Source organism: Triturus cristatus, chromosome 1_2, assembly GCF_964204655.1.
Source record: "Triturus cristatus chromosome 1_2, aTriCri1.1, whole genome shotgun sequence".
Lineage (NCBI taxonomy): Eukaryota > Metazoa > Chordata > Amphibia > Caudata > Salamandridae > Triturus > Triturus cristatus.
In genome coordinates this window covers 889907850-889931955 of record NC_140580.1, presented here as the reverse complement: position 1 = coordinate 889931955, position 24106 = coordinate 889907850, and the positions used below count along the sequence as shown (strand labels likewise).

Below are 24106 nucleotides of genomic sequence, written 5' to 3'. Positions count from 1 at the left end.
TCTGATTGAAAGGTATTGAATCTGCAGCTAGAAGTCTCTATCAGATGAACAAGTTACTGACCTTCGGTAACTCCTTATCTGGTAGAGACTCTATCTAGCTGCAGATTCCTTACAGCCCCACCCATGCTTCCCTGCTTTGCGGACTGATATTGTAGGGCTAGGGTTGTTCTGCTTATTCAGGGCCCTAGTTTTGCACATGACTACGTCATTTACTGCGTGGCTCTGCGCTTCTGGTGTGGAAAGTACGAAAAGTATTGACGTCCATGCACCTGGGTGGCGCCTATATAGGCACTGCGATGTCATAACCAACACTACTGACGCTGTCACGCAGAGCCGAATGGAGCCACCCGACGTCGTGCGCGAGGGTTATTGCTCATCAAAAGTTTCTGTATCCAGCCTGACGCCTGGGAAATTCAAAGGTAAGTAATCTACAGCTAGATAGTCTCTACCAGATAAGGCGTTACCGAAGGTAAGTAACTTGTTATTCCTAACTAACTTGCTGAAGCATAAACAATAGTGGGAACAAATCTGATTCATCTCAACATTTCACAATGGATATCTTCATAGGAAATCATTAATAACTAACCGGTATTACCTCCAAATTATCCCCACCTTCAATTAAATTATACCACACAAACCACAAGTTGGTGTCCAAAGAGCAAACAATCTGAAAGAATCCCTATATGTTGGTCTGAGTTTATTGACCAAATACAACTATCAAACATAATCGGTCCTAAATCTCTGGGATTCCACTCATACCACAATTGTTCAGTGTGTAAGTTTGGGACCCACAAAACTACTAACTGCATTTCAGAAACATGCCTAAATACAAGATGCCTCATTGGTTCAGCTGCAATTGCAAATATGTTCTTTACCTGGTAAAGTGCCCATGTGAACAGGCACATGCTACAGGCATGGTACTTTACACGCTCAAGAATCTTTTTCAGGAGCATTACAGAAATACCAGCAAAAAAGGCAAGGCTACTCTCTGATAATTTCTCCCATACCTTTCACAAACCAGAATCCTCTCCTCTGCCATGGAGCCACATACTATTCCAGCAAGAGGAGGTGACTGAGGCCTATCACTGAGAAAGTGAGTTGATATTAAGACTGGACTAAGTGGGACATGGATTGAACAGAGGGGCTGAATGTATTACTGGCAGCTTTAATGGAAGCACTTCATTTAACAGGTGCCTAACTTCCCGTCACTTGAGAAATTCTCTTTCTTTCCTAATGCTCTTTCCAGTAACATAACCCTTTATTGTCATACCTCCCAAACCTAAACTACTATTAGCTTAAAGACCTAATATCATAAGCTTATATAATCCTGTGAATCCGGTGTATGAATTTGACCATCACTCAAAGACTACTATTATGCCCTTGAACAGAGGCCTCACACCTTTTCTGTAGCAAGATCTTCTTTTGTTTAATGAAAGTAATTATAAGCTACTAATATTAACTGTGTTGTAGTAGTGATCACTGCAGACAAGATTACATTAGTGGTCACCCCATGCATAATTGTCAGCAGTGATCCCCTCTTTGCATCAGGCAGGGTTAACAGAACTAACGTGAAAAAAAAGGCTAGCAATATGGAATGTCTCTACATGGGTAATACTTAACAGCCATAGCTGCAATGTACCTGGAATCAAGGTCACAATACATCTCACCAATGGCACATCATTTATCACTCAAATATCAGCTTTATATATAACATAACGTGTATTGGTAACATGCAAGTTCACAGTGAAGAGCATTTTGGCTTTGAAATAACATGTTTATTCATAGCCAATTCAGTGGTTGGAATGGTTGAATTAGAAATTGAACTGGAAATGCAACCATTTTTCTCCAAATTTCATATAATTAGTTCTAAAAATACAAACATTTGTGTCTTGAATAAAAAGTTTTCATTTTGGTATACACACCTGAATTCAACCAAGCAAAAGCTTCTAATTTAGTAGGCTGGGCTGCATCCAGGAGAGCTACCTACAGGTAGTTGGAGAGCTACCAGCAGCTGAAGAGCCATTCGTTGGAGAAGTCTGCCCTAGAATATGTGGTTTTGGATGGAAAGTATTTGAGAATGGAGGAACAAGCAAGACTAGCCTACTTTGCTTACAAATTGTAAAACATGAAGTCTCGCCCCAAATGACAACCAGAATGTAGTGCTGTTATTTTGATCCTCAAGTAGTGTTGTGGTAACCCATGGCTACTGAACCTTTTGTCCACTAAGGTGCTCATATAGTTTAATTCCTTTTGACTCTATTGTCCAATTGTTGTAATATCAATATGTAGGTTGCACACTATTTAGCAGGATAACCAGAGCCTCATGTTTTTAATGAATGACCCAATACAAGCCACATATTACTTGATAACACACCTGTTGGAACTGACCCACTCGGGCGCTTAACGATAGAATGCTGTACCTTTTGTTACCATGACACAAACCTACTCTCTAGAAACAGTCATTGACTGCAAAACAATTGACCCCATACGATAGCAGTTGTCTATCCCCTCCATTTAAATATATTTTAAAGATGGCAGACCATCCCAGGACATATTACTATTACCCATACTGGGTCAGGGTTTTGAGGTGCTAAATTCCTCTTTTGCTTTCCAACTAGTGAAATAGCAATATGTATACGATACGCTCTGTAACAAGTGGATCAACCTCATGGTTTCTGTTAGAGTAACCTTGTACAAGTAATATGCTACACTAGAGCGTACTCAAAGTTGATGAGATAAAACTGATCCAATCAAGTAATAACATATCATTTTGGGGATTTCCTTCATGATACTTACCAACCGTACCTCACTTTCATAATGCTTGATTTTATGTGCCATAATAAACCTTATTGCAATACCAAATAACTAATCTTCCCATTCCTCTGATTCAAAAACATTACAAGATGGATATGCTACTCGAAATCTTATAGACTTCACATATGGTCAACATATGTTATGGCTGACCCTCTCCTACCCATTACATTCTGTGGCAATCTTAACCATAATGATACAACTTGCACGCCCTCGCTGTCAGACACAAACATTCAGTCTGTGCTTTCAGTGATTCATCAAAATGCTTTAGAGTCTCTTGCAATGATCAAATGGCATTCGGGAATTGTGGACACCTAAAACAATGTTTATAAGCCCATTCTCCATGGGTAACAAACATTTTATTGTTCAAAATTCGCTGCATTCAAATAATCAATTCCCAATACATTGTGTACATATAGTTTTCCTACTTCAGGGGCAATTTTTCTTTAAAAACTGTGAGAAAGCAAAAGGTTGCAATCTCTTTAGTGAATTAGCAACCATTAACACTCTATAACCCCATCATACTTAGAGTCCCTATATATATATTGCTCTCTTCACAATCCTATAAACCACATTACTCTGGACCACAGCTTTATTTATATGTACCAATGTGCCTTTTTCACATGCTATAATTGCACATCCTATCAGTCCTGTGATTTTAGTACTTTTGTTGCAACTAACAAACATTGCTGTCTTGTCAAATTATGAGTTGTATCATTGTAAACAACCCTTTAAGTCACAAGTTACTTTAAATTCTAAAAGATCTCAAATCTTATTTGTGAAAATTCATCACTTTCAATGAATTGAAGTTTCAAAAACATCATACCACGTTGCGCTATGGTAGCGTAACCATCATTTATAAATGTCCTGATCACTAATGTTGTACACCAGAACCAAGATTTGCATTTTACACTCCTGCACATTCCTTTAACTCCCATTAGCTGCATAGGAATAAAAAATGCCTATATGGTACTCTGAATATAATGTGCTGACCTCTCAATAAGTTCCACCCCATGTCTTAAGGTTACCCGAATGATTTTCCCTCCCTTTCTTCGAGACCCTTAAGACTTCCTGTTTACTCTCCCAAGAGTAAAGTTGCATCAACCATACAAACTTAGCTTTTGGGACCAGCTGCTAAAGGCATGACATGCTACCTTTTCTGTCGCTTTTCCTCCTCCGTTCCTATGACATTGCTAAACACCCACACTTTGCCGCTTTTGTTTTAGAATATTCTTCTCAAAGCGTTGAGATTCTTGAAGACATTTAATTCCTCAAATTATTGGTAGGAGAAGATCCTAATCTTCTTTCTTCTCGCTATTATGTATGTATGTGTGTTTGTATATGTTATTTCTACAGCACTAACCCAGCCAAAATGCAGCGGAGTGCTGTACATGGTCAAAAGCAAGCTTTAAGTCTGCGGGTAATTGGAGAGAAAGCTGGGTTGTGGATGGTTAATGCATTGTAAGGTAGTGCTCTTTAAAGAGGTGGGACTTCAACTCTTTACTAAATTGGAGCAACATTTGTGCTGTCCTGATGGATACGGGAATGTTATTCCAGATCCTGGGTGCATAGATGAAAAAGGCTTGTTGTCTTGGTTTTTCTTTTTTGCACTTCTTAGTCTGCAATCTAATGATTTCTTCAGGCCCTGGGTGTGACGCTGCGGCGTATAGGATTCCCCTAAGGGTGCCAGTGTGTAGTTGGCAGGCCATGGAGTAGCTCATTACCACCATCCAGATGCAAGACTACAAGGTCTTGAGCAGCAGTTCTGAAGTTGGTTTCTCGAGGAAGCTGTTTGACTTTCTTTAGAAGACAAAGTTGGAAACAGGCAGTCTTTGTTTATTTGAAAATGTGTTTTTATCTCACTTGTAAAGCGCACTATCACCAAGCAGGCATCCTGGCGCTGACAAACACGAGTGCACACATTGTGGGTAAACCCCGAGGAGCTAACAACAAACTAGATATTGGGGGAGAGGGTGTCAAGAGTGAATCCAGTTGAATTGGCATTCAGTGAGAGTTTGGGTTTGAAGCTGTCAAGGTTCATGTAACTGAGCCAATCCTGTTTGTTGTACTTGGCAAATAATAGGAATTTATGTCCTGTTTTGTTTCACTTCAAGTAAGTGCTGGACACCCACGTCTGGATGATGTGGAAGCTGTTAGAGGCATTTGATGCCTGAAGCAGGGAAGACTTGCAATGAGAGTTGTCCGATCAGAATATTGGTGAATCTTGATACAATTATCTGTACTTGGAGCCTAGTGCTCTACTCAAAGGTTGAAGATGACTGGAGACATTATGGAACCCGGGGGGACACTACATAAGTACGGGGTCTTTTGTGGCCTAGAGACGCCCATGTGAACAAACTGATGTCGGTTGGCAAGGTAGACGGAGAGCCATTGTAGGACATTGCCGGTGACTCCTGCTCATGACTCGAGGGAGTGTGAGGGTGAGATAGTCAACTCAGTTGAAGGCAGGAGGTAGGGGCCATCTTCATCAGTGGTCAAGAAGGCATCGTCTACATTGTGTAAGGGGTCAATTTTCATGCTGCAGAGGGATGTGACCCAGACTGGGTCATGCAGGAGATGGTTAACTTTGATGTGATATTAGAGTTGAATATAGACTGCTTTTTTTAATGATGTTGCTGATGTACGGTAGGTGAGTGATGGCCCAGTATTTGCCAATGTAATTGGGGTCTAATGTAGGTTTTTGTTGGAGTGGGACAATCTGGCCATTCTTGAGAGCTTCTGGAAAGATGTCTTGAGTGAGGGAAGCATTGACAATGATGCTCTGTTTGCTTCCATATCACCTGGAAGGGTTTTCCTATACTCCTAGAAACTCTAAATTCTAAACCACCAGAGACCAGGCCTTTGGGCAGTATGGACTATTTTGCAGTTACAACTTCCGGATAACCAATGACTCTAACTTATCCCTGCAGCTAGACCAGCCTCTGCAGCCTTTATAGGTTGAAAACTTCAACCAGCAATTGTAAAATGATCCTGCAATCTATCCACACAGGTCTGACACCTTTCTACGTAGGAAGGTGTGCAAACTTAACCACCCCTTTACCTCATTTAATAAAGCCACATCTATTTCCTAGTCCAATTATAATGATCATTCGAGGAGACTAAGGTTCAGCTCACTTTCCCACCCCTTCCCTGCTTTGCTGCCTGCACCCCCCCCCCTCCCTACGCGTTTACTACATCTGTTACTGAACTATTGTATTAGACGTTTTAGTTGCGCAAGTCAATTTGGTTTCACCATTCAGGCGCACATATCTTTCCTTTTAACTAGCCATAACATTTTGAGATATGCTTCATAGCCCTCGCACATCTGTCTTCTGTATGACATTTGCAGAACGGGCACTTTCCATACTTTAATGCTGAAAGAATGGATGCTAAATATGTTTTTCTAACTCCAGTCATTAGCGCCTAATCGTCGAAACTGGAAGACAAAATTGCTGGGTGTGAATGCGCTGTGGCTTTTTATCGCATGGAATCCAACTGTTTCCATGTTGCTGATGTCATTGCACAGCTGGGCCGCGGCTGCACAAGCCTCCTTTGCACTTTCTTTCATTTGTATCTGTTTTTTTCTTTCTTTTCTTTATAGACCAGATGCCGACTTCAAAAACTGTTGGAACGCCTGTTCCACTAGTTTATGGTTGAACTGTATCTAGGTATATAAAGTAACTGAAGCTTGGCTACTAGACTTCAGTCACATATAGTCTGATGGCCACTTTCCCATATAGGGAACCAGAAGACTCAAGCTCTGATTTCACGTTCTCTACTTTGACAAATTGTGAGAGTCTGGGCAATTCACTTTATCTCCCTTTGCCCCAGGCACTTTATTTGTCAAAAGTGGGAGCAGAGCTGATCTGACCGTGTAGGACACCGCAGAAAAGTCATGGTGGGCTTGGAGTCAGTGGATTGCTTTCTGGTCTGAATGGCCTAAGGAACTGCCCGGTCATGAAAACAGCACGCCGTTTCTTAAAAGCACTGCAGAATTTTCTAGGGCAAAGCAATGATAGTCTTGTTGAGTGTCCTGCACCCTGGAGTATTGGAATATTTAATGTGTTTCTTTTTAGAACTGCGGTAAAGATTGGCTATTTCCAATGCAGAATCGTGTACTCTGCAGAGTGGGTACTAGCACTGCCATATCACCACAGGCGGTCATCACGGGGCTGCACTTCTTAAACACAAGGCGGGGCAACTTCGATGTCCAGATGTGCTAAGGAAGAGGTGTGACTTTCCTTTCTCGGTGTCTGCAGACACTTTTAACTGCCGCTGTTCGCATAGTTGGGGTAAACAACGTATTTTGCAAGATTGTCAAGGAGTGCTAGTCTTAACACAGCAATGAAATGCTCCAATTAGCATCTGAAAGGCGTTCTCTGCCCCCCTCACCCGCTGGGCCGTTTAACCACTCTTGGCCCAAGAGAAAAAAAAAGACAAAGCTAGAAACCTAATTTAAATTTCACAACTCTGAGCTTTGCTGCTACAACATAGGGCACCATCTACTGATTTTGTTTTTATCAGCCAACAGCGTGTTGCATTGTGGGGCTTGTAGTTTTGCTTTTAACAGTTTAATTATGGACTCGGAACCCAAACATGCATAGAGTTCTTCGCTAAAATGGCTGAACTCCCATGTGGTGTTTCACATGGAATACACCCACTTGTAAGCTCCGGTTTAAACTTTTACAAAGTCGCTTCCTCCATTAAAAAAACAGCTTGTTTCATGACTAAAATCAAAAGTAAACTTGGCTACATATGTTGTGTTCACTCTTTCACGCGTGTTACATCCTGCATTAAAAGGATCATAGGCAGCGTGGGTATATTTTTCTTATGTGCAGTGGTAAGTTTTATACCAAGCGTCACAACAGAATAAAGGTACACAATAGACAGCAGCACAACCTTCCCTAAGACAAACAATAAGTAAAGAACAGGTGGCAGTTTTTGAAGGAACATTACTCGATTCTCTCACACATGCAGGGCAAGCACAACTGATTGGCCTTTATTGGAATAAGGGAACCACACCCTTCTGCTGTGACAATTTTATTACTGACTCAAGACATTCATCTTGTTTCTCCTGTGTAAGCCGGTTCTTTTTTAATAGATGGAGCAACATTACGGCCTATAAAACCACACATAAAAGAGATTATTGTACAGCGTGCACCCTGAACTGTTTCAAGGTGTGGGCAAATATGATGGTCATGGAAAAGGAGACAGAGGGAAGAAAAATAGCTGTCCAGTGTCGTACAGTTTGGTGAGGCTGGGAAGCTGCTGCTGAAACCATAGTCTGCGTCAGGACTCTGCAACTAGTTTTTTCCCTGGGTCCAACAAATGCTTCTGACTCGGTTAAGTATGTTATGCAAGTATATTCCAAAACTCCTTTGTGTTTATAAGATGGGGCAACCGCAGTGGAAATATTCCTCTTCAAAACACAGCCACACCTTGGGGAGAAACGGTGCTAGCACCCCTCCTTCAGAGGACAGGTGCAGCTAGGCTACCACCAGCACAAGCAAGCTTTTCCCAGCACAGGACGGGTATGAATTGGGCAGCAGCAGTTCCAGCCTCCCTCCTTCAGAGGTCGGGTATAGCTAGCGTACCATCAGCACAAGCTTTTCCCAGCACAGGACGGGTATGAATTGGGCAGCAGCAGTGCCAGCCTCCCTCCTTCAGAGGTCGGGTATAGCTAGCGTACCATCAGCACAAGCTTTTCCCAGCACAGGACGGGTATGAATTGGGCAGCAGCAGTGCAAGCCTCCCTCCTTCAGAGGTCGGGTATGCACAAGCAAGCTTTTCCCAGCACAGGACGGGTATGAATTGGGCAGCAGCAGTGCAAGCCTCCCTCATTCAGAGGTCGGGTATAGCTAGGGTACCACCAGCACAAGCAAGCTTTTCCCAGCACAGGACGGGTATGAATTGGGCAGCAGCAGTGCAAGCCTCCCTCATTCAGAGGTCGGGTATAGCTAGGGTACCACCAGCACAGGACAGGTACAAATTGGGCACAAGCAATACAAGCTATGCTTTCTCAAAGAACAGGGACTGCATGGCAGGAGGAGAGCAAGCTTCCCTCTCACAGAAGGCAACAATTGCAATATTCCATTCCCCAACAAAGAATTCTAACCGTGTACACTAGTAGAAGCTTTCATCACTCACAGAACATGCACAGTTAATGCAAGAGTGACATGTACATTACAGACAGACCTCTGGAGCTGGCGGTCTACTCAGAGGAACGCTTTGGTGGATTAATGAGTGAATATGCGAGTTCTGACACTGTTCTCCGAGTGAGCCTCCTGAAAGTCCTGCTGCTGTCACTTGGAGACCTGCGATTAGTGTTGCTTCTTTTGTGTTCCATGTATTGAGGAGTAATCGTTACTTACGGAGTCATTGTTATTTAGAGCAGCCTAAGTAAGTATGCGCTAGACCGACACACAAGTGCCACCCTCTTTAAAAGGTTTTGAATGTGCGTGAACATAGGCGCTGTGAAGTCCCAGCCTCGGTGCTGCACCGGTTCAAAACGTTGATGGCCGCTAATGCATCCTTCCTTTTGAAGCACAGGGTCTGGGTAAGAAGGCATTTGCCCTCACCTATAATCTTGTTGCTCCTGCAGCCAGTCCACCATGGCCTGGGATGGAAGGAGGGGGGGGGGGGGTGCAGTAGCCCTCACTCCTGTTGGGTCACCCTCCGCAAGACCCGCTTCGAGCCTGAGTGCGAATGCCCGGTACCTACGGCATGACGGTACCGGCTGCGGTATTATCATTACTACATGCAATTTCCGCACCTGGTCCCTGGTCATTAAGGGATCCCAAATCTGCAACTGGGAATAACATGGCGGAAAGTTGTAGCAGTAGCACTGGACCGTTTGGTGCTCGTTTTCCCACATTTCTGACCTATATTCTCCTCATACACCCACCGGCTCTTTTGCGAGATGAAATTTCCTCAGAATACCGGAATACTTTTAAGCTTGTTTCAGCTGAAACCGCGAGTTTTCGGCCGAGTCTGGAATACGCTCCCCTTGTACCTGGACGCGTGGTGTTTATTGCCGAGTGCACCTGGCGAATCTTTCACTGCAAACGGTAATAATGCACTGGTCTCTCCGGCGTTGTTCGGGTGCAGGGCCTCGTCGTATACTGCTCTCCTCCCCCGTCGATCGTGCACCTTTTTCCTCTGCCCCCCTCCAGTGTTCTGTTTTGGGGCTCCTCGGCCACGCGCCGGCCTTAAATTGATGATGGATCCGCGCGTGTAGCGGTTCTGACACGCACGCCCCCCGCGTGTCCGTGTTGATACTGGTTTGCATTCATCACAGTAACGTGTCTATCTCGCGCTGTCGCAGTCACACAGCGTAGAATTAACTCGGTGGGAGCTGCTCGGGCGCCGTGGGACGGGATCACGAGGCACGAACATGGGCCGGGTCTGCGCTTCGCGGGCTCGCCACCTGTCCCCGCTGGCTTTTTCTTGGCTCCGTAGACGGGATGTTGCCTGGGAAGGTGGCATCTGCGTACCTTGCCTAGCCTGATTCCGATATTAATATTGTATTGCCTCATTAAAGGAGCCATCTCTCCTTCTGTATTTTACAGCGTCCTCTTTTTCCTGGGTTGTTTTTTGTCTTGTAATTTTGTATTTTCCTGCTTCATTCCTTTTCTTTCTTTTTCTTGCAGCGTAACGTTTTTCTTTTCGTATTAAAATGTTTTCTGTTCACATTTGTCATGTGCGGTTAGAATTCTGGGTTCTCGTTTATCGTGGCTTTGTGTTTTCATTATGATTTCAGACAGTGCTTTAAATGGAAAAAAATAAGTGCAGGTACTCAATAAAATAAGCTAGAGGTGTGGAAAGTGGGCGGAGCTAGGGGCGGAGCTAAGGGCAAGATATGATGGTACATAATGGCTTCTGTACCAGTTGCAGCACATATCAAAACACATGAAATGCGTTTATGTAAACGAAACAGGTTAACTCATTACACAAAATGAAAGCCAAACAGGAGATGTTAACATTTCATTGTTTTGTAATATTTGCTGTTTCTTAATGCCCTACTGTTGTTTATTGTTGTTTGGCATAATACTCTATATTCTCAAGCTCGCACACACAGAAAGAAACAAGCAGACATGTACACAAACGCATTCCACACATTCCCTTTAATACATCTCCTGAGAGTGTCCTGATACTCTCCCTCTTTATTACTCAAAAACAGGCACAGGCAAGCACACAGACATAAGCAAACACTCACACAGAACTCAGCAAAGAAGTTTGCAGTATATAAAACTCTCCCCAAAAATATCTGTCATTTTTATCTGAAAAAGCGGTAAATCCTAACTTCACCTGACTTTACATTCATCCCACACTCGTCCTTCTATGTTCGTCTTTCCCGCAACCAAATGCATCAACATTTGTCATGGGAGTAAATTCCTGGAGTGTTCCAACATTCCCTGCTGTGCATTGCCTTATGGGAAGGGCTAAATTCACACCCATTGTCCCAGTACCCTGATCAGTCCCTCCCTGTTATCTTGTAAATGCAGCAATTAGTGTTTGGGGGCACACAAACGGAAGCAGCTCCTGTGCTAAACATACAGATGAAAAGAAAAACGTCTTTGATGAAGGTTGAGGATTGTATTGCGCTGCCACATGCTATAGTAGGGCCAGTGCAATACACTAAATGGGACTGGATGACTGTCTGGCAGTCCCAGCCCATTTCACTCACCTAATGGAGAGTTGGGGGTGGGGGGGCGGCGAAATCACTTTCAGCCCAATTGTCTTTGCGCATCTGATCAACAGTGCAGAGTCTGTCTAGACCCTGTCCTGTTAATCACAGCGTGATGTAAGCACTCTCAACACCCTGCAGGCTTGGGACATTCAAGTGGGCGCTGCTGGAATCTTCAGCAGCGACTGCCCTGAGCTGGAGGAGACGCCTATCCTGCGCCTGCCATGCCGCTGATCAGGGTACCGGTACTCTCTCTGGCTAAAGAGAAGTGCCGGTACTGACGGCAAGAAAATTCGGAAGTGCCGGTACTCAGTACCGGTGAGTACCGGCCCATTTAAAGCACTGATTTCAGAGTGTATTTATTGTATTGATATAGCTCTTTAGAAGGCACCCAACCTCCTTCACGGAGAGGTATCACGCTACACCATGGAGGTTCATAGTAATCGTGGTAACCTGCAGTGGCCTATGTTCCTAGACTGGTGGTGTACTCTGGCATCTCGGTCTTGGTTTGATATAACCGGGTGGAATCTGGTTGTGGTGATGACGATTTGGTATCTGTTCTGAGCGTGTGTTCAAAGCCTGGTTTCTGGTAATGCCAAACTCTGGTATGAAGATCCTGGAGTAAAGTGACAGTGTGGCATATGGTATGGAAGCAGGCCTAAAAAAATCATAAAAATGTTACTAGACCTGCAGGACTAGTGACTTAAATAATCTACTCAACTGAATTGTAACCCTAAGCTGGTTTCGAATGATGTGATTCTGGGCAAATATTTTAATTCACTGAGCCGCCACGTTCTTTATCATCCCATATTAGAGCAACTTCAAGAATGCGAGTTCAGCATGTCTGTTGTACAAAAAAACTTTTGTTTGATGTAATAGACCAAACCTTTGTTCCATATATAACAAAACCTAGCCATATCTAGGATACACATGAACCCCGACTTGCCTCTTAATTCATTAATAACATTGTCATCAGGGCAGAGGGCAAGCATGTTTCTCAAATCATGTTTAAAACCTATCACTTTTAATAAATGCTTAACTAAAGCATAAAGTGGTAGCACACTGTCATTTGGAATCAGCAGATTTTATATTGAAATGGGCACAAAAATTCCCACTGCTTGAGGTTTTACTGAAAGAGCTATATTGTGTACAAACAATAATGTTCAGAAATCTAGTTTATCTTTGAAAAATCTAGCCGCAGATTCCGTACCGTTGAATTTCCCAGGCCCCAGACTGGATCAGGAAGATTTTTTTCCTCGAGCAATCCCCTTGCGTATCGGTAGGTGGTGACAGTCTGCTCCGCGTGACATCTGTGTTGCCTCTACTGTTGTTTCATCCACGTCACCTATATAGGCACTACCTCGGCGCGCTGATGTCAGTTCTCTTCTTTCCATGCCAGCCAGTGCAGATTTGCAAAGAGAGCTACCCTCTGTCACTTTTTAACAGGCTTTTTTGAGCATTTTATCGAACGTTTTTTGGTGTGTAGGTTTCAACATGTCCAAGAACACTTCTGGATTTAAGCTGTGCAGTGCCTGCCACCGCACTATGTCGGTGATGGATCCACACTTAGTTTGCTTTTTTTGCTTGGAGCGCAACTATGACTCGAAGGGGGTGGTCCCTATAGCTGCTTGCTGCCCGGCACTGCATCATTCGCTCTAGAGTTCTTGCTCACGGTCCTGGTCGAGAGGAAGGTCCAGGCACCGCTCCGGAATCCCCAGGTCTTCGTCCTCCCACTCGAAATCTTCTAGTCGGTTAGGTAAAAAGCTCAAGAAACTTAAGAAGTCGAAGCGTGCTTCGACTTCTCCTCGTCTGTCGGTCACCACGTAGAGGACTCTCGGTGTTCTAGGCCGTTCCTCTGAATCTGCGCCTGGGTCAGCTCCACGCCTCCCAGCATTCCCAGGTGCCAGAGTGACCCCCACCTAGCTCAAGGCGTTTTATGACTCTTCATATTTGGGCAGCCTGAGCCTACAGGTGCGCCTTTAGGCCCCGGAGGCTCAGAAGGGGCTTCATCGGGTTCCCTGCTGAAGGCTTAGGCCCCGGCGCTCCCCCATGGATTCAGTGACAGATCTGGACTGATGCTGTTTGTACCTTTGCGACCTTCCCTGCGATGAGACTGCAGTTGCCACTCACCGGCGGCACCAGCCCCATTCTTATCCCTGATGATCCGTAACGGATACTGGCGTCGATAGAACCCTTGGGTTCTGGGTCGTTTCCTCAGTCGTATTCTCAAGGACTAGGAATGGTGAAGATTAGGAGTGGTCGCTGGACCCTATACAATGCATGCACAGGGGCTCCTGTGCATAAGACAATTGCCCGCTGCCATCGTCCTGCACCGGGTGGCCCAAATTTTTCACCAACCACTCTACCCCCAAGAGCTTGATGGCTCAAGCCTTTTCCTCCCAAGGCGCAATCCCTTCCGCATCCCCGGATAGAGAATCTAAGAGGTAGGATAGTTGGGGGATTAGAGAATGTTTTCTTCTTCCAGACTTGCACCGTGGTCCGTGAACACTGCGTGCTTATTGGGCCGTTATTTGCACACTTTGTGGGAAACGGTTGCACAAGTGCGTCCACTAGTCCTGGAGGAGGCTTGGACCATCCTCCCCCAAGAGGTTTCAGACGGGAGAGATGCAGCAAAGTTCACCATCTGTTGTGGGCTCTACACGGTCGGCTCACTTTAAGCGATTTCAACTACAGTGGCTATTAGACGCCACACCTGGTTGAGCACTAATGGGTTTTCGGGGGTTGTCTTGCCCTCTCTCATGGACATCATGCCCTTTGATTGCACCCTTCTCTTCAGAGGCAAGGCAGTCATCGCACTGGAGCGCTTTAAGGACTCGCAGGCTATGGCCAAGTCCTTGGGCCTCTCAGTTGATACTAGTCCCCAGTCTGCCTTTCATGGCTACAGAAGGGGTTTTCATCTGTGCCCGCCATACCCTGCAACATGACCGTGTAAGTTCAGCAACCTCTGTGTGGCTGTGGCTCGTTCCAGCCCATGGGTCAGGCAGCCAGAGGTCTGGTAAGTCCACCCCCCTCCCCCTTTCCCGCAACCTCAGCCTCCAAATCCTCCTAGTCCAGTCCTTCAAGATAATGGGCGGCCAGTGGATGTAAGGTTCAGCCATCACCTCCACCACTGGCAGGACAGGTTCTTCAGCTAGTCCGAAGGGGCTACTCTCTTCTCTTCAAGACTACCATTCCATTCATGCCTCCAGCTTACGACCAGCTAGCAGAGGATCACCTGATTTGCTTCAGAAGGACATCATAACTCTCTCGGCAAAGGGAGCCATAGAGAGGGTTCTGGTGCGAAAAGTAGGCTGTGGTTGCTATTCCCGCTACTTTGTGGTGCCGAAGAAGGATAGGGCCTGCACCCTAGCCTAGATCTGCGAGCCCTCAACTACTTTCTCAAAAAGTAAACGTTCAAGATGCTCACACTCACTCAGGTCTTGTCTGCCCTGGACCCAGGAGACTGGGTGATAGAGTTGGACTTTCAGGACACCTGTTTTCACACTCTCTCTGACATTCGTTTACGGTAGGCCATGACTACTTACCAGTTCACCGGGCTCCCCTTTGGGCTTACCTGCACCCCTCGGGTGTTCACCAAGGTGATGGCGGCGATCGCAAATCATCTGCGCAAATGAGGTGTGCCAGTCTTCCCCTAACTCGACAACTGGCTGTTGAAGGCGAGTTCATCCCCAGCTTTCGTCTCCCTCCTCCAGACTACTGTGAGCCTTCTGAACTCGCTGGGGTTCTTTATTAATGTGCCAAAGTCACACCTGATTCTCTCTCAGACGCTTCTTTTCATCTGAGCTGTTCTGGATACAGTGAAGTTTCCGGCCTATCCTCCCGAACGGCGAATCCAGGATATTCAGGCTATGATCCCGATGGCCTCATGTCCTCCTCCATCGTGCTAGTGACACATGCCAGATGGCATATACAGACTCTGAAGTGGGACTTGAAGTTTCACTGGGCGCTGCCTCTGGGGAATCTCTCTGACATGGTCTAGATCTCACAGAGAACTGCACAGGACCTGCAGAGGTAGGTAACAGACCGCAAATGGGTCAGAGGCAGACTTCTCTCCCATCCCCAATCAGACCACACAGTAGTGACAGATGCATCACTCCTGGGATGGGGCGGCCATCTGGGAGAGGTGGAGATCAGAGGACTCTGATCTCCGGCGGAATCCGAATTCCACATTAACTTGCTGGAGCTCCAAGCGATTTGCTTGGCATTGAAAGCAGTTCTTTCTTCAGTCAAGGGAAAGCTGTTTCAAGTGTTCATGGACAACACCACCACCATGTAGCTCTGCAACCAACAGGGCAGGGTGGGGCTGTGGACTCTTTGTCAAGAGGCCCTGTTTCAATGTAGGTGTCTGGAGAAGCAGGGCATTTCCCTGATGGTTAAACACCTTGCAGGTTCTCAGAATGTCAGGGCGGACAAACACCGCTGTCAATGCCTAGTGGAATACAAATGGTGTCGCTACCTGGAGGTAATGCTAGGTTTGAATTTCCAAGGCGGCACTCGCTCGGCGACGCTTTTTGTCGCGAGTGGAGTTGCGGTCTGTTGTACGCCTTTCTGCCTACACCACTTCTGCCCAGAGTGCTGAAGAAGATTCGGCGGAACCGGGCCCAAGTCATCCTTGTGGCTCCGGATTGGGCACGAAGATACTGGTATCCCGAGCTACTCAGCATGGCGATCGATCCCCCGATCCGACTGCCTCTTCGGGAGCATCTTCTGTCACAGCAGCAGGGGACGCTCCTCCACCCGAACCTGTCCAGCCTCCACCTCCATGGGTGGAGATTGAGCGGCGACAGTTGACAGCTTTTGATCTTCCTCCCAAAGTCTGTGATGTCATTCTGGCAGCCAGGCGTCCCTCCACTAAAACGTTATACGCTTGCAGATGGAACAAGTTTGTGGCATGGTGCACAGCTAAGACTGTGGATCCCCTTTCTGCCCCTCTTTCTGAGGCCCTTCTGTTCCTTCTATCGTTGGCCCCGCAGGGCTCTGCTCTGGTCACTATCAAAGGTAATCTTTCGACCATCTTCGCCTTTTTACGGCTTCCAGATCAGCCTTCTCTTTTTAAGTCCCCGGTTGTTAACCGGTTCCTGAAAGGCATTACGCACACGTTTCCTCCCGTGCCGTTCATAATGCCTCAATGGGACTTAATCCGTGTCTTGATTTATCTGATGTGCGCTCCCTACGAGCCCCTTCATAACTGTCCTTTGCGTCTTCTCGCTCTCAAGACGGCTTTCCTGGTAGCTATCACCTCTGCCAGAAGGGTGAGTGAGCTCCAGGCTCTTTCTTCCAAGCGCCCTTTCCTTTCTGTTCATCCGGACAAGATGGTTTTAAGGACCCATCCTTCTTTCTTGCCTAAGTTGGTCATGCCCTTCTACATCGGGCAGACCATCACTTTGGCCACCTTATTTCCGCCTCCTTCAAGGGAGGAGGAGAGATTCCATCGTCTCGACCCAAAACGTGTGCTCGCATTCTATCTGAAGCGTACACAGCAGTTCCGGGTGGATGACCAGCTCTTTGTTGGCTATGTGGGCGCCAAAAAAGGTCGGGCTGTGCACAAACGGACCATCTCTCGGTGGTTCGTTCTGTGCATCAAAGCATGTTGCATCTCCATGGCTAAGAAGGAGCCTCCTATGGGGCTGCGTGCCCATTCTACCAGGGCAACTGCAGCCACTACTGCCTTGGGACGCGGCGTTCCCTTGCAGGACATTTGTCAGGCAGCTACGTGGGCCTCGCTGCACACGTTTACCAAGCATTGCTGCCTTGACAGTCGGTTCCGGAGAGACGGCTTCTTTGGCCGTTCTGTTCTCTGTGACTTCCTGGTGTAATCTTGTTCGCAGACCCACCACCGGGGTTGGTTTTGCTGGGGTATCTATTCCAAGGTAAGGAATCTATCTCTAACGTGTCACTTTCAGATGCACAAGTTACTACTTGTGTAACGATTTATCTGTAAGAGACATTAGTTAGTGATAGGTTCCTTACCGCCCCACCCATCCTCCCCGTTTTGCGACCTGATTTCTAGGGTTACGGTCATCCCTTTCAGGGCCCTAGTTTCATGGCACCAGCGGTCAGTTTCTTGCATGGCTCTGCGTTCCTGGCGCGGAAAGTCGTGTACAGAACTGACGTCAGCATGCATGGGTGGCGCCTAAGTAGTCTCCGTGACGTCCTCTCGGCGCTTACGACGCCAGCAACGGATGCGGAGCTGCACGACGCCACCTACTGACACGCAGGGGTACTGCCACAAAAACTTTCCGGATCCAGTCTGACGCCTGGGGATATTCGCCGCGGTCCCATGTCTGGGTCCTGTCGGGCTTTCGGCGTGGGCGGCTTCTGCCCCGGCACAGCAGGATATTGCGCCGCTGGCTCCGGCCACGGCACCACAAGGTCCTGCACTGCCGTCTCCGCCCAAGCGCCGCCCCGGCACCGCAGTGGGTACCATTTGTTCCGCCCCTGCACAGGTTCTCGGACACTTTTGTCCCACCTGGGATCCGCACTTGGACACGGCGCCGGTTTGGCCCCCTCCGGCGCCGTTCCTGGCGCCGTTTGGTCCTTCCCCGGTCCCTGCCCTGCCGCCGCAGCCTGTCCCACATACGGCGGAGGTGGAGGATGACTCTGAGGGGTCCCAGAACCCTCTTGCTCGTCAGTGTGACTCCAAGCAGGACTGGGCAGACGAGTTAGAGGAGGCCGGCGGCCTCGATCTCTCCTCTGACCCGGGGTTTGCCTCTCCTCCGCCTACCATGGAGAAGGGGGCCTCGTACACAATGCTGATTCGTTGGGCCGCTGAGGTCCTCCACCTTGATCAATCTCCCTACGGTGGCCCTAAAGACTAATCTCCTCACTGAGGTGCTCCAGACGGCGTCCACTTCATCGAAACCCCTGCTGCTATTTAACGACGCCCTCACTGACGTCTTGCTGGGCACTTGGTCGTGGCCTGCCACGGAGGCCCTGGTGGATAAGAATGTCGCCAGGCGTCATCGCCCGGCGGTGGGTGACCCTGCCTTTCTGACCACTCATCCTACGCCCAAGAGCCTGGTCATCCAAGCTTCGATGTCCCAGAGTGCCTTTCCCAAAGCTCTGTCGGATAAGGACTCTAAGAAGCTGGAGCAGTTCGGCAAGCGGTCGTTTTCTTCAGCCAGCTTAGGTCTGCTGTCGGTGAACCGCTTGCCTCTTGGGCCGCTATTCCCACGTGGTGTGGGATGACGTTGGAACAGGTGTTGCCTCAGTGTCCTGAAGAGGCCCAAGCTGTGCTGTCTCAAGCTGTTGCCGAGGGTAAGGATGCGGCTCAGTTCGCCATTCGGTGTGGTTTGGACACCGCGGACTCACTAGGTAGAGCCATTTCTACGACTGTGGCGCTTCGTTGCCACGTCTGGTTGAAATCTACCGGGTATTCCCCAGATGTACAAAGATTCCCTCATGGACATGCTCTTTGATGGCACCCGTCTGTTTGGCGGTAAGGCCAACAGTGCGCTGGAGCGTTTTAAGGACACGCGAGCTACGGCCAAGTCCTTAGGTCTTTCTATGAAAATCCCAGCCACTCCTGGTTTTCGTTCCTTTCGTGGCAAAGGCAGGGGTGCCCAGCGCGTTCCTTCAGCAAGCCTGTACAGAACCAGCCTCCGTGCGGACGCGGCTTCCGCAGGGGCGGGTCTGGGAATCAGCGTGGGGGTCAGACCACCTCCGCCCCCGCTGCTTCTACCTCCAAACCTTCCTAATCCGAGCTTTGGGGGACACCCCACGCCAGTGGGTGGCAGGATCCGCCATCATCTCCCCCACTGGCACGCTATCACATCGGACAAGTGGGTGTTGCAGATCATCCGCAGGGGTTACTCCCTTACCTTTCAGTCCATCCCTCCAGCCATACCACCACATGTTGGGGGAACATTTAGCAACTCTCCAGCAGGAAGTCACGACCCTCTTGGCCAAGGGGGCCATCGAGTGCGTTCCTGGGCCAGAAGTAGGGAGTGGTGGTTATTCCCACTACTTTCTGGTCCCCAAAAAGGACAAGGGGGGGTTTGCGCCCCATCTTGGACCTCAGGAACGTCAATCGCTTCCTTCGTAAGGAGAAGTTAAAGATGTTGACTCTGGCTCATGTCTTGGCAGAGCATTTTCAGTTTGCCGTGCTCCCCTTCAGCCTTACCAGCGCCCCTCGGGTGTTCACGAAGGTGATGGCGGTGGTCGCAGCTCACCTGTGCAGGTCAGGGGAAGTGTGGTGCAGGTGTTCACGGACCACACCACCGCCATGTGGTACTGGAACAAACAGGGCGGGGTGGGGTCCTGGACCCTATGTCAGGAGGCTCTGCGCCTCTGGTCATGGCTAGAACATCAAAGCATTACCTTGGTGGTTCAACACCTGGTGGGTTCTCTGAACGCCAGGGCGGACGAACTCGGCCACTGGTGCATGATGGATCACAAATGGCGTCTGAACTCGGACGTGGTGCAAGGTCTCTTTCAGCAGTGGGGAGAGCCTTGGTTAGATCTATTCGCCACCGAAGAGAACGCGCAATGTCATCAGTTCTGCGCGTTGCAATTTACAAGGCGGCACTCGCTCGGCGACGCTTTTCATCGCAAGTGGTGTTGCGGTCTATTGTATGCCTTTTTGCCTATACCACTTCTGTCATCCTTGTGGCTCCGGACTGGGCACGAAGATACTGGTATTCCGAGCTACGCACTATGGCGATCGATCCCCCGATCCGACTGCCTCTTCGGGAGGATCTTCTGTCGCAGCAGCAGGGGACGGTCTTCCACCCGTACCTGTCCAGCCTCCACCTCCATGCGTGGAGATTGAGCGTCGACAGTTGACAGCTTTCGATCTTCCTCCCGAAGTCTGTGATGTCATTCTGGCAGCCAGGCGTACCTCCACTAAAACGGTATACACCTGCAGGTGGAACAAGTTTGTGGCATGGTGTACAGCTAGGACTGTGGATCCCCTTTCTTCCCCTCTTTCTGAAGTCCTCCTGTTCCTTCTTTCTTTGGCCCGGCAGGGCTCTGCTCTGGGCACTATCAAAGGTTATCTTTCGACAATCTCCACCTTTTTACGGCTTCCAGATCAGCCTTCTATTTTTAAGTCCCCGATTGTTAATTGTTTCCTAAAAGGCATTACGCACACTTTTCCTCCTGTGCCGTTCATAATGCCTCAATGGGACCAAACCTTGTCTGGACATATCTGATGTGCGCTCCCTTCGAGCCCCTTCATACCTGTCCTTTGCGTCTTCTCACTCTCAAGACGGCTTTCCTGGTAGCTATCACCTCTGCCAGAAGAGTGAGTGAGCTCCAGGCTCTTTCTTCCAAGCCCCCTTTCCTTTCTGTTCATCCGGACAAGGTGGTTTTAAGGACCCATCCTTCTTTCACGCCCTTCCACATCGGGCAGACCATCACTTTGCCCACCTTCTTTCCGCCTCCGCATCCTTCAAGGGAGGAGGAGAGATTCCACCGTCTGGACCCAAAACGTGCGCTCGCATTCTATCTGAAGCGTACACAGCAGTTCCGGGTGGATGACCAGCTCTTTGTTGGCTATGTGGGTACCTAAAAAGGTAGGGCTGTGCACAAACGGACCATCTCTCGGTGGGTCGTTCTGTGCATCAAAGCATGTTACTCCTTGGCTAAGAAGGAGCCTCCTATGGGGCTGCGTGCCCATTCTACCAGGGCAACTGCAGCCACTACTGCCTTGGGACGCGGCGTTCCCTTGCGGGACATTGCGGGACGTTTGTCAGGCAGCTACGTGGGCTTGCTGCACACGTTTACCAAGTATTACTGCTTTGACAGTCAGGTCCGGAGAGACGGCTTCTTTGGCCGTTCTGTTCTCCGTGAGTTCCTGGTGTAATCTTGTTCGCAGACCCACCACCGGGGTTGGTATTGCTGGTGTATCTATTCTAAGGTAAGGAATCTATCACTAACTTGTGATAGATTCCTTACCGCCCCACCCATCCTCCCCGTTCTGCGAACTGATTTCTAGGGTTAAGGTCATCCCCTTTCAGGGCCCTAGTTTCATAGCACCAGTGGTCAGTTTCTTGCATGGCTCTGCGTTCCTGGCGCGGAAAGTCGTGTACAGAACTGGCGTCAGCACGCATGGGTGGCGCCTAAGTAGTCTCTGTGACGTCATCTCGGCGCATACGACTCCAGCGACTGACGCGGAGCCGCACGACACCACGTACTGATGCGCAGGGGTACTGCTAATGAAAAAACTTTCTGGATCCAGTCTGACGCCTGGGGGTATTCTAAGGTAAGGAATCTATCCCTAACTAATGTCTCTTACAAATATATCGTTATACAAGTAGTAACTTGTGCGTCAAGTCCTTTTTGGCTGCTCTATCCTGTAGGACTTCCTTGTCTGAACTTGTCTGGGGATGTAATTCCGGTACTTTTTGTTACATCACCGTCTGGGTCATGGAGTGAAGTCACCATCTAGCATCTGGTTCCATAGGCCAAATCTTTTTGGCATCTAGGAGGTGGAGTGGCATCTGGTATATTGATGTCAAAGACTGGTATGAGTTTCGTAGATTTGTGTGAGTTTTTGGCATCTTGTTTTTGGATTGATACCCCCACTTGTATTTGGTTTCCTGAAGTGATGTGACAGTCTGGCATCTAGTTCTAGAGGTCATATCTGCTTGCTGTCTAGATCTAGGGATAATTTCAGCCTGGCATCTGTTATGTTAGATTATATTTGTAGAGCACCAATCACCAAAGGTCTCTAGGCTCTTCTAATGACTACTGTTTTATACCTGTGTCCTGGAGTGATGTCACCATGTAGCATCTGGTTTCTTAGGCCATGTGGGTCTGTCATCTAGGAGCTTAAGTGATGCAACATTGTGACATCTGGTGCCTGGATTGATGTCAAAATCTGGCGTGGGGTGCTCTCAGTCCTGTGAGAGTCTGGCATCTGGTATTGAGTTTGATGCCCCACTCTAACCTCCGGTTCCTGAAGGAATTAATGTAACAGACTGTCGTCGGTTTCTTGTTGTCCTGTCTGTCTGACATCTAGGTCGTGGAATAATGTCCACTCTGGCATTTGGTTTTTCTGGTGCTATCACTCTGGAATCAGTTTTTTTTTTTGTGTTGCCGCTGACTATGTCAGTCTTGCATCTAGACGTTTGAGTGATGCCTGTTGGCCATCTGAGTTCTGGATTGATGCCAAAGTATGGTAAGAAGCCCTTGGAGTTATGCAAGTGTTAGGTATTTATTATTGCAGTGATTCCACTCGGGTATCTGGTTCTTGTGTGATTTCAGATTCGGTCAGGTCAGTGGATTAAAGTCACAGTACCGCATCCGATTCTTGGGGACATGGTATAGCTCGTATCATGTTCCTAGAATCTCACTAGCCCGATATCCGGTACCAGTATCACAGTCTGATGAGTTCTTGAGATGCGGGATTCCGGGAAAGTTGCATCCTTGCTTCAGGTTCAGGAAGTGATGTCACAAACTGCATCGCGGAGTCATACCAGAGCCTGTGCTGTCACTCAGTTGGCAGTGTACAGGTTATGGCATCACTCCAGCAACCCAACGTCAGTTGCCCACGGCTGCAGGTCCTTATTATCTTAAACATGTGAGGAGTATAGCAACTCTTCGAAATACGATACGAAAATAAATAAAAGTCTGTTATGAAGAAATAGAAAGTAGGACGAGATGGGATGCTAGCGCTTGTTAGTGAGGGCAGCTGACTGTACGGTCATGCAAACGAACCTGTTTTCAATCTAGCACTTCAGATGCACTGTTGCCCTTCCTACGGGCTGTAAATAACAGATGACTATTATTTAATGTATCCCTATTACCCAATTGACTGAACTACTAACAATCTTCTCTTTCCCGCAGCCTCTTGTTGTTCGTTGACGAAGCGGATGCGTTCCTAAGGAAGAGGTCCACGGTGAGTGCACGTCAGTCCCCTGCTTTTATCGGGGTTACTCGAGCTCCCCTTGCCTCATTTCATCCCCGTTTGCTTCTCCTCGGTGGGTGCGATGAGGGTTAAAGCGCAGTTGCCTGCCGGCCAGATAATCAAGTGTCTTGGCGTGTGGAAAAAATAGCTCCTCGCAGCTGCCGAGACCGAACAGCTCACTTAGAAAATTACTGGTAAGAAGTGACAATTTGCGCTGTCAGTGTGAGAGCTGCGGAGGGCCCTCCCTCTACGCGCAGGTGAGAAGATCGAGTAAAATTATAAAAATGCACAGGCATTGGGAGGTGGTCGCGCACATATTCCTTTTCACCTCTCTGCTCTAATTGAAAATACCTACACTCATTTATTCCTTTACCTCTGTGTCTGCTTTTTGCGTGGTAAATGCATGGCAAATCACCGAGGCTCATGAAGTCTGCGCTGATGTCAGTTTGGGGGAGGGTACTCTGCTGAGGAGACTGATGTAGCGCCCAAACTCGCAGGCTGAGAGAGTAACGAGAAAGACGAGTGGGTTTTACCCTGGCTAGCAGCAGCAGCTATGCCAGGCTGTGGCTTTAGGGGTATGAAAATATACCAAGTGTTGGCAAAGCTAATGGGTCACCTATGTCAGAGCTATTGGCTTTGCCAAGCTCTTTTAGCCATGTTGTACAGCAGCTTGGTTGCTGTTCAGCATGGCTCAAAGTTAGTGGAGTGGCACAGAGAAGAGCGGCAGTGAGTGGCAT

General features: G+C 47.9%; 1 protein-coding gene across 1 annotated transcript in view; it reads left to right on the top strand.

Moving 5' to 3' along the window:
* Positions 1–24106, top strand: part of LOC146868232 (ATPase family AAA domain-containing protein 3-A) — a 347678-nt gene that overhangs the window by 222675 nt on the left and 100897 nt on the right. The window contains exon 12 of the mRNA XM_085609537.1: positions 23309–23360. Coding sequence (XP_085465663.1) covers positions 23309–23360 — 52 coding nt within the window. The remainder of the gene's footprint in view (positions 1–23308; positions 23361–24106) is intronic.